Source organism: Herpailurus yagouaroundi, unplaced genomic scaffold, assembly GCF_014898765.1.
Source record: "Herpailurus yagouaroundi ecotype Mexico unplaced genomic scaffold, PumYag 191, whole genome shotgun sequence".
In the NCBI taxonomy this organism is placed as follows: Eukaryota; Metazoa; Chordata; class Mammalia; order Carnivora; family Felidae; genus Herpailurus; species Herpailurus yagouaroundi.
In genome coordinates this window covers 10,632,839-10,646,662 of record NW_024412422.1, presented here as the reverse complement: position 1 = coordinate 10,646,662, position 13,824 = coordinate 10,632,839, and the positions used below count along the sequence as shown (strand labels likewise).

The window sequence follows — 13,824 nt, the reverse complement described above, 5'->3', positions numbered from 1 at the left end:
CTTTGCAGTGAAGAAAGCTGGCATTTAAACCAACTGATCAATTTTAACATGGTTAATAATAATAAATCCTGTTGACATTATGAACCCTGTGATAGGATGTAATGAGAAAAGCACTTCACCTCTGGAATTCCTCTCTAAAACCTCAGTTCCAATGAGAAAACGTCAGGGCACCTGGGTGGATCAGTCCATTCAGCCTTTGACTCGGGTTTCTGCTCAGTTCATGATCTCGAGGTTCGCTGATCAAGCCCCACCTGGGGCTCTGTACGGACAGCATGGAGCCTGCTTGGGATTCTCTCTCTCCCTGCCTCCCCCCCACCTCTCTCTCTCTCTCTGCCCCTTCCCTGCTCACATGCACGTGCTCTCAAACTTAAAAAAAAAAAAAAAAATGAGAAAACATCAGATGAACCCAAACCGAAGGACATTCTATAAAATACCTGACCAGTAGTCCCCAGAAGTATCCTTTTCTGTTCTTCAAATACGAAGACTCTATCCAGCTAGGTCCAAGTTGCGGATTTATTTTTCCCACCATCTCAAGCCTGCTGCTGAACCCTCTTAATGATTTTTTCTCTCTTCAGTCACTGAACTTTTCAAATCCAGAATTTCCAACTGGTTCTTTTTTCAAACATTATTTGTTGACATTCTCTATTCTTAAGTCATCTTTTTCCACAGGGTTTCCTTTAGATCTTTCAGTATATGTATGAAAGGCTACTTTAGTCTTTATCTGCTAAGTCCCACTTCTGAGTTGTGTCTGCAGTGTGTAGCTACTAATTTGTTTGGTTTGGGTTTTTTTTAATTCTTGTTTCTACGTTTTTACCTTCTTTACCTGTTTACTCTCATTATTGTTTTTACTTTTAAGCCTGCTTTCCTAGGGGTCACCTAGTCTGAGTCAAAGGTTGTGCTCAAACACCTTGAGCCAGTAAGTCAGCCACCCTGGCTGGGTCTCTCTTTTGGGGGGAGCACGTCAAGGCTCATACAGCTTTCGGTTCTGCCCTGGATTTCTGTCGGGCCCTCTCACATCGTCACAGGTATATACAAGCTCGTGCTCGGCCAGGCCTGTGTGAACACGCTGGGTCCTCTCCAACTTCTTCTATGCAGATGTGCAGGGAGCTTACCAAGGCCCCGTGCAGCTTTCTCCTGACCCGGATCTCAGGAGCTCATCTCTGGCTAGTCTGCTGGCTCTCTGCTCGCCCTCATCAAAACCACAACCTCAGGCCAGCTAAGCCACTGGTCTCAGCTGGCGTGCCACACAGACGAGTATTGTTACTGACACCGGGGTTGGGCAGGAGTTTTTTCCACGCTATGCTCCAAATCGAGTCAGCCTCCTCCGGCAGCAAAGCTGACGGTTGACATGATCTGCCCCATGCCGGTGGGGTCACTGACATGACCCGCCACACCCTGGGCGGGGGGGGGGGGGGGGGGTCACTGCACTGACCGAAATTACAGTGGAGGACGGGAGCTTCCATCCCAGCTGAGAATACCACAGACTTCCGCTTCTCTTACCCAAAGTCCAGTGGTTTTATGAGGATTCACTTCTCAATTTGGTGTATGCCTTTGGTCAGTTTCCAGAGCCTAGAAATAGTTGCTTTTGGTAATTATGTCCCTTTCACCGTTACTGTAAGGGGGGAAGATCCACTGTAACTGACCTTGAAGCCACTCGCTTTCAAGTTAATATTAACAATACATACTTAATTCCATCTAATTATAAGTTTGTTTATAAATAAGTTATCAGTGTAAAACATTAAAACACCAAATAACCCACGGCAAGTACAAATCATCATTTTTTGCACCACGGTTCTGACCATTTCAGAGTGATGTAACAGTTTGCTCTAAAGAACTCTATGGACTGGGGCACCCGGGTGGTTCAATCAGTTAAGCATCCTTCTTTTGGCTCAGGTCATGATCTCGCAGTTTGTGGGCTCGAGCCCCACATTGGGCTTTGTGCTGACAGCTCAGAGACTGAAGCCCACTTCAGATTCTGTGTCTCCCTCTCTTTCTGCCCCACCCCACTCATGCTCGGTCTCTCTCTCTCTCTCTCACAAACAAACATTAAAAAAAAAATTTTTTAAAGTCTATGGGACTAGCTCAAATCCTCTATTTACAGATTTATTTAATCACAAACCAACCAGGCAGCAAGGAGGTCAGGTTTCTAAGTTCAAAGTGGGAAGGCTGTTGACACATTTTGTCGCTTGGCCTATGTTCCCACTTACTAGTACTGCTGTGCTCTCTCCTAATTTATTTCGTGAAGGAGAAGTCTTTTCCTATAAGACCATGAGTGCACTTCACCTTTGGGCTCTGTGATGATGTGGCTGACGCCAAGTCTCTGGCAGACATAATGGAAGGCCTGGTTCCCAGGATTACACCACTGATCGATATAATCGTTTGAGCATGTCCACAGCATGTTGTTCACTGTATCGTAACAGGCACCTGCAAAGAGCACATTGTATTCACCGGTCAAGTCACCATCGGCCTGTATACAGACTTCCCAAAAGCACCGCTACAGAATGCAAAGGCGATTCTCCCCACCACTGACAATCCATACCCCTAATTCCCATATCTTTGTTTGGCAAAGCATTAGAAGCAATCAGCATGAAGGCAGGACTCCATTTCTACTCTGCTTAACTCCTACGTGAGAATGGAGTAAGTCTTGTGAAACAGACAGTTCTTGGTAACAGACTTATATGTGACCCTTTTAATTCCAAAAAGGATTTAAGTGGCTTAAATCAAAACCAGGACTTATGAACATTAACACCCAATTAGAGCCTTAGTAACCAAGCCCAAACCTAGGTATGAGCTTCCTAGGAGCCAAAGCAAAGAGAAAATCCAATATATTACATAATGTTCATTTCCTAACAATAAGGAGCATACGGATTCCTCATGGAAAATAAACTTTTTTACAGCATGAATTTGAGGGGAATTTGTTAAGGGCACCATCATACAACCTAATGGACAGTATCTTCAATAGCAATTTATGTGGAAGAATTTCACCTTGGCAGTTTCTTACATTGATCCTCAAAATTAAACAGTATCAAAAAATTCTTTCTTGCAAGGAAAATAGAAACCACAGGGAAATGACAAGATTTTTCTGCGAGAAACTGCTAAAATTTTGAATTTTCCAGGGAAATACGGACACGTCTTACCCAATCCTGGTACAAGAGCACCACGCCCAAGCGAGCTTCCAGCAGCATCTATGAGATCGGCGCGACTTGTGAACTGACCATCCGAAATGTTATACACCAAGCTAGAGGCAAGGACTTTGGAAACAAACATTAAGCTTGTTTAATAAGCCTTACAGCGATGGCCTACTTTTCAAAGTTTAAACTTTAGGCTCTTAACAAGACTTTCACAAAAATCACACCTTTTGTTGTTGTTGCCTATTGGTGGGAACAATGAGGAGACAGAATACACACGTAAGACCACAAGAAAGAAAACAGTCACATCTTCCTAAATAGCGAGTCATACTTTTCCTCAGTTAGTTAAGTAGCCGACTCTTGGTTTTGGCTCAGATCACAATCTCATGGTTCGTGGGTTCACGCCCTGCATTGGACCCAAGCTGAGAGCACAGAGCCTGCCTGGGATTCTCTCTCTCTCCCCCTCCCTCTCCTTCTGTCCCACCCCGCTCATGCACACGCTGTCTCTAAATAAATAAACAAACTCTGGGGAACCTGGGTGGCTCAGTCGGTTGAGCGTCCAACTTCGGCTCAGGTCATGATCTCACAGTTTGTGAGTTCGAGCCCCGCGTCAGGCTCTGTGCTGACAGCTCAGAGCCTGGATGGAGCCTGCTTCACAATTCTGTGTCTCCCCATCTCTCAGCCCCTCCCCTGCTCATGCTCGGTCTCTCAATAATAAATAAACGTTTAAAAAATTTTTTGATAAACTTTAAAAAATAGCCATATTTCTCAAAGTGTTTTTCAAATGGCAACTTTTACATATATTTTTCAATACAGATTATCAAAAGGGTAATTGCAAGAGGAGTTATGCTCACTAACATCACCAGGAAATACCACTAACGAGAAATATCTCATATACAGTTGCTACTCAACAAAGGTTAGCAGACACTCAAACAGAGCTGGGATGCTGTCCCTCCAAGCACTGGCTCTAGAACTTGGAGACACTTTGGCCTTTTCTCTTAACATAGCATAGCACGGCTCTGGGTTTTCTGGGTTTGAATTCCAGTTGTACCAGTTCTGCGAGACCCTGGGAAATTTACCAAACCTCTCCATTTCCTCATGTACAAAGTAGAGATCATTGAAGCACCCACCTTATGTAGTTATCGTGAAAATTAAATGAGTTAAAACCTTTCTACAGGCTCTACACCAGCACAGCTGTACTTGCTATAACCATTTCTTTTCCGTTTTCAAACATAAAATTCTAGCCCTGTCTCTTAAGCTCCTCTTTCTTGTTCCCATCCCCCCTGTAATCCAGGTCCTCACTACACCAGACTCAAGCTATACTCTAAACTGTACTGTATTTTCTACGTGCTGCTGTTCCAACCTGCACCATAACAAATCATCTGCCCCAAATCTCTTTTTCATTGGGTTTTCCCACATTGGCCACTTACATGAATAATACCTATTTTGCACAACTTAAACCCAAGACCTCAGGACGGATCTCCTTTCTAGTTCACTCCACAATGACCCTTTCTCTCACATCCTACAGCACTTCATCTCCCCACCGCTCAGGCAGTGATATGGCATTGTGTACCATTTTCTCCTTGTTCCACACATGTACAACATTTCTCCCGACCAGACGAGGAGCTCCTCAAAGCAAGCACCAGTTCTCCCACTTATGGTGTAGCCTCCACAGTGACCAATGTGGAACAGGAAACAAATTTAAGTATTTACGGATTTGTTGGGACTAGAATAGAATCACTATGTAAGCTATAGCCTCATGAAAAAATGGTGCTGTGAAGTCCTACTTTAATCAAATGGGGCCAATTTTAAGTGAGTGAAAAAGCCATGCCAGAGACTAAAAAAAGACTTTAATAAGACTAATGGTAAATAAATAACCCAATTTAAAAATGGACAAGGGATCTGAATAGATATTTCTCCAAGGGGGACGTACAAATGGCCAATAAGCACAAGAAAAGATGTTCAACATCATTAGTCATTAGGGAAGTGCAAATCAAAACCACAATGAAATACCACTTCATACCCATTAGGATGGCTAGATTTTTAAAAAACAAAAAATAAATGTCAGTGAGGATGTGGAGAAATTGGAACCATTTTACGTTACTGATGAGAACGTAAAATGATGCATTTGGAAAACAGTTTGGCAGTCCCTCCAAAGGCTAAACATATAGCTACCATATGACCAACATTCTACTCCTATGTATACACACAAGAGAAATGAAGACATGCCCACACAAAAACTTGTACTAGAATGTTCATAGCAGCATTATGCAAAATAGCAAGAAAGGAGAAACAATCCAAATTTCAACAAAATGGGGTCTATCCATACAATGGAATATAATTTAGCCATAAAAAGGAATGAAGTCATGATTTTGTGCTACCAAATGGATGAACCTTAAAAACAAAAAGCCAGTCACAAAAACATATATATAATTCCATAAATATGAAAAGTCCAGGGATAAACTCATATAGACAGAAAGACTGATGGATGCCAGGGGCTGGGGTGAGGAGAGAAAAGAGTGTGGCTGCTAATGGGTATGGAGTGATAAAAACGTTCTAGAATTAGATAGTGGTAATGGTTACACAACTCTGAATACACTAAAAACCAGTGAACAGTATACCTAAAAGGTATGGATTTTATGGTATGTAAGTTAGAGCTCAATAAAGCTAGTATTAAAAAAAAAAGACTAATAGTAAATTTACATCATTTATTCAACAGCTAAAGGGGACATTGTGGTCACATGAACTGCCAGAGATAACAAGCTGTTGAGAAAAAGTCCAACCAATTGGATTCTACAGGCGAAAGAGTTTTGAGCTATTATGAAGATCTAAATCCCCAACACATGCAACTACTTGAAATGGCCCAAAGGTTGATATGAGAAAAATGATTTTGTATCAACTGCTGAGGTCCAATTTACATCTTCAGGCTTAGAGTACAAAATGCCTTTTTAAAAGTCTACATGTGAAATATAATCCTTTACTGGGATAGCTGTAAGCAAATAATTTTAAGAGCACAGAATATGAAAATATTGGGAAATGAAAACAAACAGATTTTAAAACATTTTATTTTTCTAAACAACTTTCAAAGAAAAACTGTTACCATATATAAAAGAAACATTCGGGTTTTTGTTTTTTATAAAAACTCTAACATAACTTTCTTGCATATGATCATCAAACAACAGTGTGAGATACTATCCTTTTATTCTTTGTAGGTGGGAAAACTGAGGCTCAGATGGGTCAAATGATGTCCCTTAGAAAGTTAGAAAATGGCCATGTAAAAGAAACATTCTTTTAAGATATTTTTAAGTAATCTCTACACACCTGGAGCTTGAACTCACGACCCCAAGATCGAGTTGGCATGTTCTACGAACTGAAGCAGCCAGGCGCCCTGAAATATTTTTTGATTCTTGATTTTGGTTCTATGTCTTATTCCATTTAACTATTTGTCTCCTCTGAAGCCAAAATCACAACACTTTATAGAGTATGCCTCCCTCTTTTATAAAAAATACACATACACTTAATTAACAACATTAATTTCCAAATTAAGTTCCAAATTTTTTGCTTAACCTTTTGTTTACGTGCCCTAAAATGGAGGCACTTCTCATACTTAAGAGCTTTGGAACTCTATTCATACTGGGTAGAGCTCTTGCTGGGTCATCAGTAAATACTGTGGCAACAGAGTGTTTTCTAAAATTGTCCTGAACTCATTATTTCTAGCAATTTTACAGGATGGTTTTGCCAAGTATATTATTATATCATCTACAAAAATTGTATTTTTAATTCCCCCATCCTATGACTGTATTGATAAGTTTTTGTGTTGGTATCAAATAGCTTCTGCAAACAACTTTAACAAAGTTTAACATCATTAATAGAAAAGCCTTAAATTTCATTTATTTATTTATTTCAGAGAGAGAGAGAGAGAGAGAGAGAGAGAGAGAGAGAGAACACCAACGAGCAGAGGGGCAGAGAGAGACAGCGGGACAGAGGATCTGAAGTGAGCTCTGTGCTGACAGCAGAGAGCTGATGCGGGCTCCAACTCACGAACCGTCAGATCATGACCTTAGCCAAAGTGGGACTCTTAGCCGACTGAGCCACCCAGGCACCCCGAAAAGCCTTAAATTTTGAAGTTAGAGACAAATTGGGCAAAGTGCCACAGATCAAAGACACTTACTTTTTAAAGACGACAAGCCACTTGTCCCACCGAAAAGAGAACGGGTGGCAGAGCTGCCGGCGCCCCCTGGCGGTGGGACCAGCATCACCAAGTACGTGCCGCACGTATAGATGGGTGTCTTCCGCAGCATTTTCAGAGGCAGCCCACAGCTAGTATTTGCTGGTGAAAGGGATGAAAATAGTGGTGTTTAACACGCAGATTTGATTAGAGTCTAACGAGGGGGCCCCAAATTCAAACAAGGCTATATCCGGATTCAGCAAACACAGCAAGAAGTGGTAAGCTAAGGAGAAATAATCTTCTGGCTCCATAGCCTGGCCCCAGGCACCCCCCCCCCCCCCGCCCTGTTGCATGAGCTGAACATTTTCAAAGGTGTTCCCAACATTCAATACGCCTTTATGTCTCAAAACTTCTTTCAAAAGAATGAATCCTCACATGGACTAAATCTCAAAATGAAAGAAGAATCCTTCTGTTTGTGTTTCCTCTGGGAAACTGCACTCCAATAGACCTCTTTCCATTTTATACAGAACAAATTCTTCACGGGTTTGGGTTACAAACCGCTCAGAACATGAGGCCAGCCAGAAATTTCGACCTGTATCTAGTTAACAAATGCTTTCACAATATCCAATTTTACACCTGCATGGTTTAGGATAACCCATTACATATTTTCTATTTTTTAGGGTCGGTGACATAAACTATCATTAAACAAATAATTATTGTTTCTAATCAAGAGGTATAAAATGCACGCTAATCTCTCTTCCTCACTGGCCGATCGGAAAATGCAAATTTAAGGATTTCCTAAGTCAGTCAGAATGCTTTACCTAGGGAGCCGGCAGGGCACAAAATAGAACTGCCTAGGCAGATGTCAAATTGTCTTTAGATGGTTTACATGAGAAAAGCAAACCTAATGTGTCTGATATTTGTTTTGAATGCTTGTTCTAAACAGCTCCGTTTTTTAAAACTCCAAATCCTCAACAAGTATATTCTTCACTCAGGAAATAAATTCAGGGGCATGAATTTCCACAAGAAACCTAAAAGGGGCAATGACTGGAAAATAAGCAACTCTGTGAGCAGAACATTTTCACCAAGATATTTTAATAGGCATCTTATCAACATGGTAATAGGTATCAGTTTATCCCAGAATAAAACATTCTAGACCCTATGAATGCTGGCTTGTCAGAAGTCACTTAGCTTAATAACTGGTGAATTTTTATGCAGCAACATCACGTTAATGAATATGCAGCGACTGTACATAAACATAGGAACTCACAGGTTTTAAATACAAGTAACAGTTTTCACAGAATTCTAAATATAACCTTGCCTTCTGAGTTTTCTTTTTGATTTCTCCCATATTTTCTCATCCAACAAAGATTCCTTTAGCACTTCTACTGTTCACAGGGTAGGATTCAATTTTCTCCCAACCCAGAACAAGCCTTCAGCTGGTCAGGAAGCTGTTTATTTTAGAAAAAGGACTGTCCTCTACAAAGTATTTCTGCCATTCAAATTATGTGCATACCTAAGTTATAACAACTATTAATCATTTCCCTACTTATATTTGATATAATAGAGACCTGTGAAAATAAAATTCTATCCTTAAATTCTAACACTAACAAGTAATCAGATAGCTTTATAATCACAAATATTCCTTCTTCTTAACATTTCAATATATAGAAGGATTAAAGCATAAAATTGCATTAAATTCATTAAACATATTAATTTAGATGTATTTTTCTACATGTGGCATATTTTCTAGCCTTATCTTTTACTCCAGTTTAGGATTTGTTATAGAGTCACATGGTTGATATTTAATCTGTAAACTCGTCAAGAATAATGGTTCTTAACTTTTTTGGTCATAGATGACCTTGAAAATCTGGTGAAAATCAAGATGGATACACTTAAGATGTTATAGAAGAGGTTCATGTATGTTCGTGAATCTCTCAAAGGCTTAGTTCAGTTAAGAACTCTTTTTAAAAGTACACAGCAGGGTGATGGGTATTGAGGAGGGCACCTTTTGGGATGAGCACTGGGTGTTGTATGGAAACCAATTTGACAATAAATTTCATATATTAAAAAAAATAAAATAAAATAAATAAAATAAAATAAATAAATAAAACAAATAAAATAAAATAAAATAAAATAAAAATAAATAAAAGTACACAGCAGTGTGCTTAGTAGGCTACCTTTGATTAAGAAAAGGAGGAAAATAACACATAAATTTGTCTTTAATTGTATTTGCATAAAGAAATTTTGTAAGTCAAAACTAATAAATATAGTTAGCTACAGGAGGCAGTGTGGGAGCAAAATGTATAATATGCCAAGATGATACAGTAAGATTTCTCTGCACATGCCTTTTTATATTGTTTTTACTTTCAAACTCTATAAAGGCATTATCTATTTTAAAATATTAAAGTGCAAACATTAAATGATAAATTCTAGAAAAAGTAATCTTGTGGAAGGTTTGCCTCTTCCTTGCTTGACCAAGATTGTATTTAGTGAGGACGTTGCTAAACATGAGCTTTTTACATTTATGAATCATATGCTAAACATGAAGTCAATTTACATTAACAGTACTGAGGTATCTATAAAGACGGAGTGGTTTTGAATTATTACAGGTTCACGTTAATTTACATCCACACCAACAACATGTATTACTTTGGAATAAGAAAATGGATGACTGGAAGGAGATAAAAGGGTGAACTATGTGAAGCAAAGTGCTTTGTACGGCACACTGGAAGCATTCAAGAAAAAGTACTACCCAAGGGGAGCCTGGGTGGCTCAGTCAGTTAAGCATCCGACTTCAGCTCTGGTCATGATCTCACAGTTCATGGGTTCAAGCCCCGTGTCGGGCTCTGTGCTGACAGCCAAGAGCCTGGAGCCTGCTTCGGATTCTATGTCTCCCTCTCTCTCTGCCCCTCCCCCACTCACACTCTGTCTCTGTCTCTTAAAAATAAAAAATAAAATAAACATTAAAAAAAAAAAACACTTTTTTAAAGTACTACCCAAATTCAAGAGGCAGCCTCTCACTAATCACAAGCTGAATATATTAAGCCATGGAAAGACATAAAGGAAACTTAAACACATATTACTAACTGAAAGAAGCCAATCTGAAAAGGCTACATACTGTGTGATTCCAACTATAGGACGTTCTGGCAAAGGCAACACTACAAGGACTACAAGGAGTGGTGGCCAGGGACTCGGGGGAGGACGGATAAATAGCTAGAGCACAAAGAACTTCTAGGGCAGTGAAACTACGGTGTATAACCCTGTAATGATGAAGACGTGTCATTATGTACTTGTCCAAACCACCAAGAGTGAACAAGAATAAACTATGGACTTTGGGTGATAATGTTGTTTCAGTGTAGGTTCACCAACTGTAACAAAGGTACCACCTCCTGATAATGAGGAAGGCTGTGCGTGTGTGGGGGCAGGAGGTTTATGGGATATTTCTCTACCTTCCTTTCAATTTCGCTGTGAACGTAAAACTGCTCTAAAAAAAATTAAGTCTTGGGCGCCTGATTGGCTCAGTCGGTTAAGCACCCGACTTTGACTCAGGTCATGATCTCGTGGTTCGTGAGTTCGAGCCCCGTGTCAGACTCTATGCGGACAGCTCAGAGCCGGGAGCCTGCTTTGGATTTGGCATTTCCCTCTCTCTCTGCTTTTCCCCCATTCACACGCATTCTCTCTCAAAAATAAAAAACATTAAAAACAAATAAAAATAAAAATTTTAAAAATTAAGTCTTAGGGGCGCCTGGGTGGCTCAGTCGGTTAAGCGTCCGACTTCAACTCAGGTCACAATCTCGCGGTCTGTGAGTTCGAGCCCCGCGTCGGGCTCTGGGCTGACGGCTCAGACCTGGAGCCTGCTTCCGATTCTGTGTCTCCCTCTCTCTCTGCCCCTCCCCCATTCATGCTCTGTCTCTCTCTGTCTCAAAAATAAATAAACGTTAAAAAAAATTTTTTTTTTAATTAATTAAGTCTTAAAATATATGTCAACAGCTAAATGGAGCTACACAAGGCAAGCAGTGTAAGTGAGGGGCAGCATACCTGCTTGGTCCTCTTTCAGAGTGTTGGAGATGGTGGAGCCTGTGAGGGCAGCCAGCGTTGCGGACGGAGAAGCTCTGTAGCGTGAAAGTCTGCTCAGAAGCATCTCGTTAATGCTTTTTGCAGATTCGCCTTCTTTTCTCATTAGAATTGTACGTTCCTGAAGCGGATTGGCTACATATACACCATTTTCAACCTAGTAGTTAAAGAAAAAGAGGCCCTTAAGAGATAGTGGTTTCCCCCAAGTCGGCAGATTTCTACTTGAGAATTATCACCGCGATCTGTTTGCTCGAAAACACTTCCAAAGGGGCGCCAGGATGGCTCAAGTGGTTATGCGTCCGATTCTGGATTTCAGCTCAGGTCATGATTCTCGAGGTTCGTGAGTTCAAGCCCCACATCTCGCTCTGCACCGACAGTGTCACGTCTGCTTGGGATTCTCTCTCTCCCTCTCTGTGCCCGCCCCCCCCACACACCCCACCCCCGCACTCTGTCTCTCCAAATAAATGCAAAAAAAGAAAAAAACACGTATTTCCAAAGCCTGCACCTGAGTAGATGTACGCCTCAAAACTTAAGTTCTATGGAAACTACTGAGAACAAAAGAAAGGCTGTGCTAAGTTCAAGAGCTTTCCTTTTTCATAACAGCACAGATTCTAAAAGCAGGGAGCCAAGTTTAATAGGATCTGCAAAAGGTTGATTAAAATTCCTTATATTGAATTCCACAGGCAGCTCTCGCTAATTACAAGCTTCTGACAGGTACCAGTAAGAGGAGAGGAAAACAAATCAATCAGTTTTTCGTTCGCTATTAAGTATAACCAGGAAGATAATGTCTTCTCGAAATATAATTAGTGGCTAAAATCCAAATTCTGTATGAGCAGCAGTTAACATTAGCCCCAGCTGCTTGGGCACTGCACAGCAATCCTGGAGGAAGGCAGACTTTGTCTGCTAAAAAATACATGCCAACATCAGCTGGATCCTTGCTGGTGCCCGCCAGTCCTTCCTTCAACACTTGATTGCCCAGCAGAATCTCTGCAGTGAGGATTCCAAAATTCCTGCACCGATCTCGAGCTTGACTTCAGCAGAGCGCCTACCTGTCTTTCTTGCTAAAAAGATCCAGACCACTTACTAGAAGTTTCTCCCACTCATCTCTCTTCCAACTCCAGTATCTTTGTATCCAGCTTCACTTATCCTTCCTTTCCTCTTAATTCAGAGGAAGAAGTGCACTCACCTCATGCAGTTTAAGGTTAATTCTTCCTCTTCTGTCCCCTAACTGCTCCCTTAATTAAGGCCCTTCTGCGCTGTTATCTGGCTGTCAGTCTCCCTATGGTCTTCCTTCTCCGTGGTTTCAAGCACACACAGACCTTACACAAGACTTGGGTGGCCCACTGAAGTACCATGCCTTTTCTCCACTTCCATTCACTGGCAAATGTCTCAAATTACATCTCCTCCAGTTTTGGCATCTCTCTGCCCCCTTCCAGACCCAGGCTCCTGGATCTGGCTGGAGCCTCAGACACTGGTGCCACCAGCAAAGCTGGGTGGGACTGGCCTGCAGCTGTGAGGTACAGAGACCAGAGGGAATAGGAGTGCAGAGAGGCAAGGCTCACAGAAGCAAACAAAAGGCAAAGGAGTCCAATGTAAAAGGCTGGCAACAGAGAAGAGAAAGCAAGTTCAGAAGCACAGCCAGGAAAGATTCCCAGGGAAGGCTGCACACAGTGGGGGAGACTCTTAGGATACAGTCACAAGTGATATGAGAGAGGAGTTCTTGGAGAGTCCAAAAAATGCTATTTCTTTTTCCTCGCCCCTACTTCCTCCCCCTTTATAGCGACTTAACTTGGCCCCCTCTAGTAAGTGGGTGTGCTGAACGGTCCGTGCGTAACCTAAAACCAAAACCACGGACCTCTTCCTTGTCTTCCATGTGGGCTGTGCTGTTGCCATTTCTTTTTCCAGAACACGATCCTGTTTTGTGTCTTTTTAATATGAATCCTTACTTGTGTGGAAGGTACTCTGCTGGTGAGCAGAACCAACACGGTCCCCACCCTCCTTACTCTCTTATTTTTTGGTTCCCCATCTCCACTTACTCAAACAGAAGCTTGCCTAGGATTAGACCCAACCTTTGGTGTCTGAGACCTCTGCCTCGAACACTCTGTCCCTACATCGTCTCGTGGCTGGCTCTTTCCAATCGCTCAGGTCTCAGGTAGAATGCCGCCTCTGCAAAGACCCCTTCCCGGTCTACTGATCTAAAAATAATCTCCTTCCCCCCTCCCCAGGCCAGAGCACGTCACCCTGTTATGCTATCCACATGGCACTTACCGCTCTCTAAAGCTATCTTACTCATTAATTCACTCTTTTACCTCCCACCCCGACCGAATGCCAGGTCCCCGAGAACAGGGATCTCGGCCTGGCTTGTTCACTATAACCTCCTCAGCACTCAGACGTACTCAATGCCTTGCTGAATAAACAAACCAGCGTCCTCGCTTGAATCCGATCTCACCT

The 13,824-nt window shown here is 41.6% G+C and overlaps 1 protein-coding gene across 5 annotated transcripts in view; it reads right to left on the bottom strand.

Annotated features, from left to right (window-relative positions):
* HECTD4 (HECT domain E3 ubiquitin protein ligase 4) overlaps positions 1-13,824 on the bottom strand; it is a 189,591-nt gene that overhangs the window by 93,882 nt on the left and 81,885 nt on the right. For all 5 annotated transcript variants that reach the window (XM_040443841.1, XM_040443843.1, XM_040443842.1 and 2 more), the window contains exons 8-11: positions 11,338-11,530; positions 7,300-7,458; positions 3,138-3,251; positions 2,284-2,424 (exon numbers count right to left, since the gene is read on the bottom strand). In XM_040443841.1, the coding sequence (XP_040299775.1) occupies positions 2,284-2,424; positions 3,138-3,251; positions 7,300-7,458; positions 11,338-11,530 (607 nt within the window). The remainder of the gene's footprint in view (positions 1-2,283; positions 2,425-3,137; positions 3,252-7,299; positions 7,459-11,337; positions 11,531-13,824) is intronic.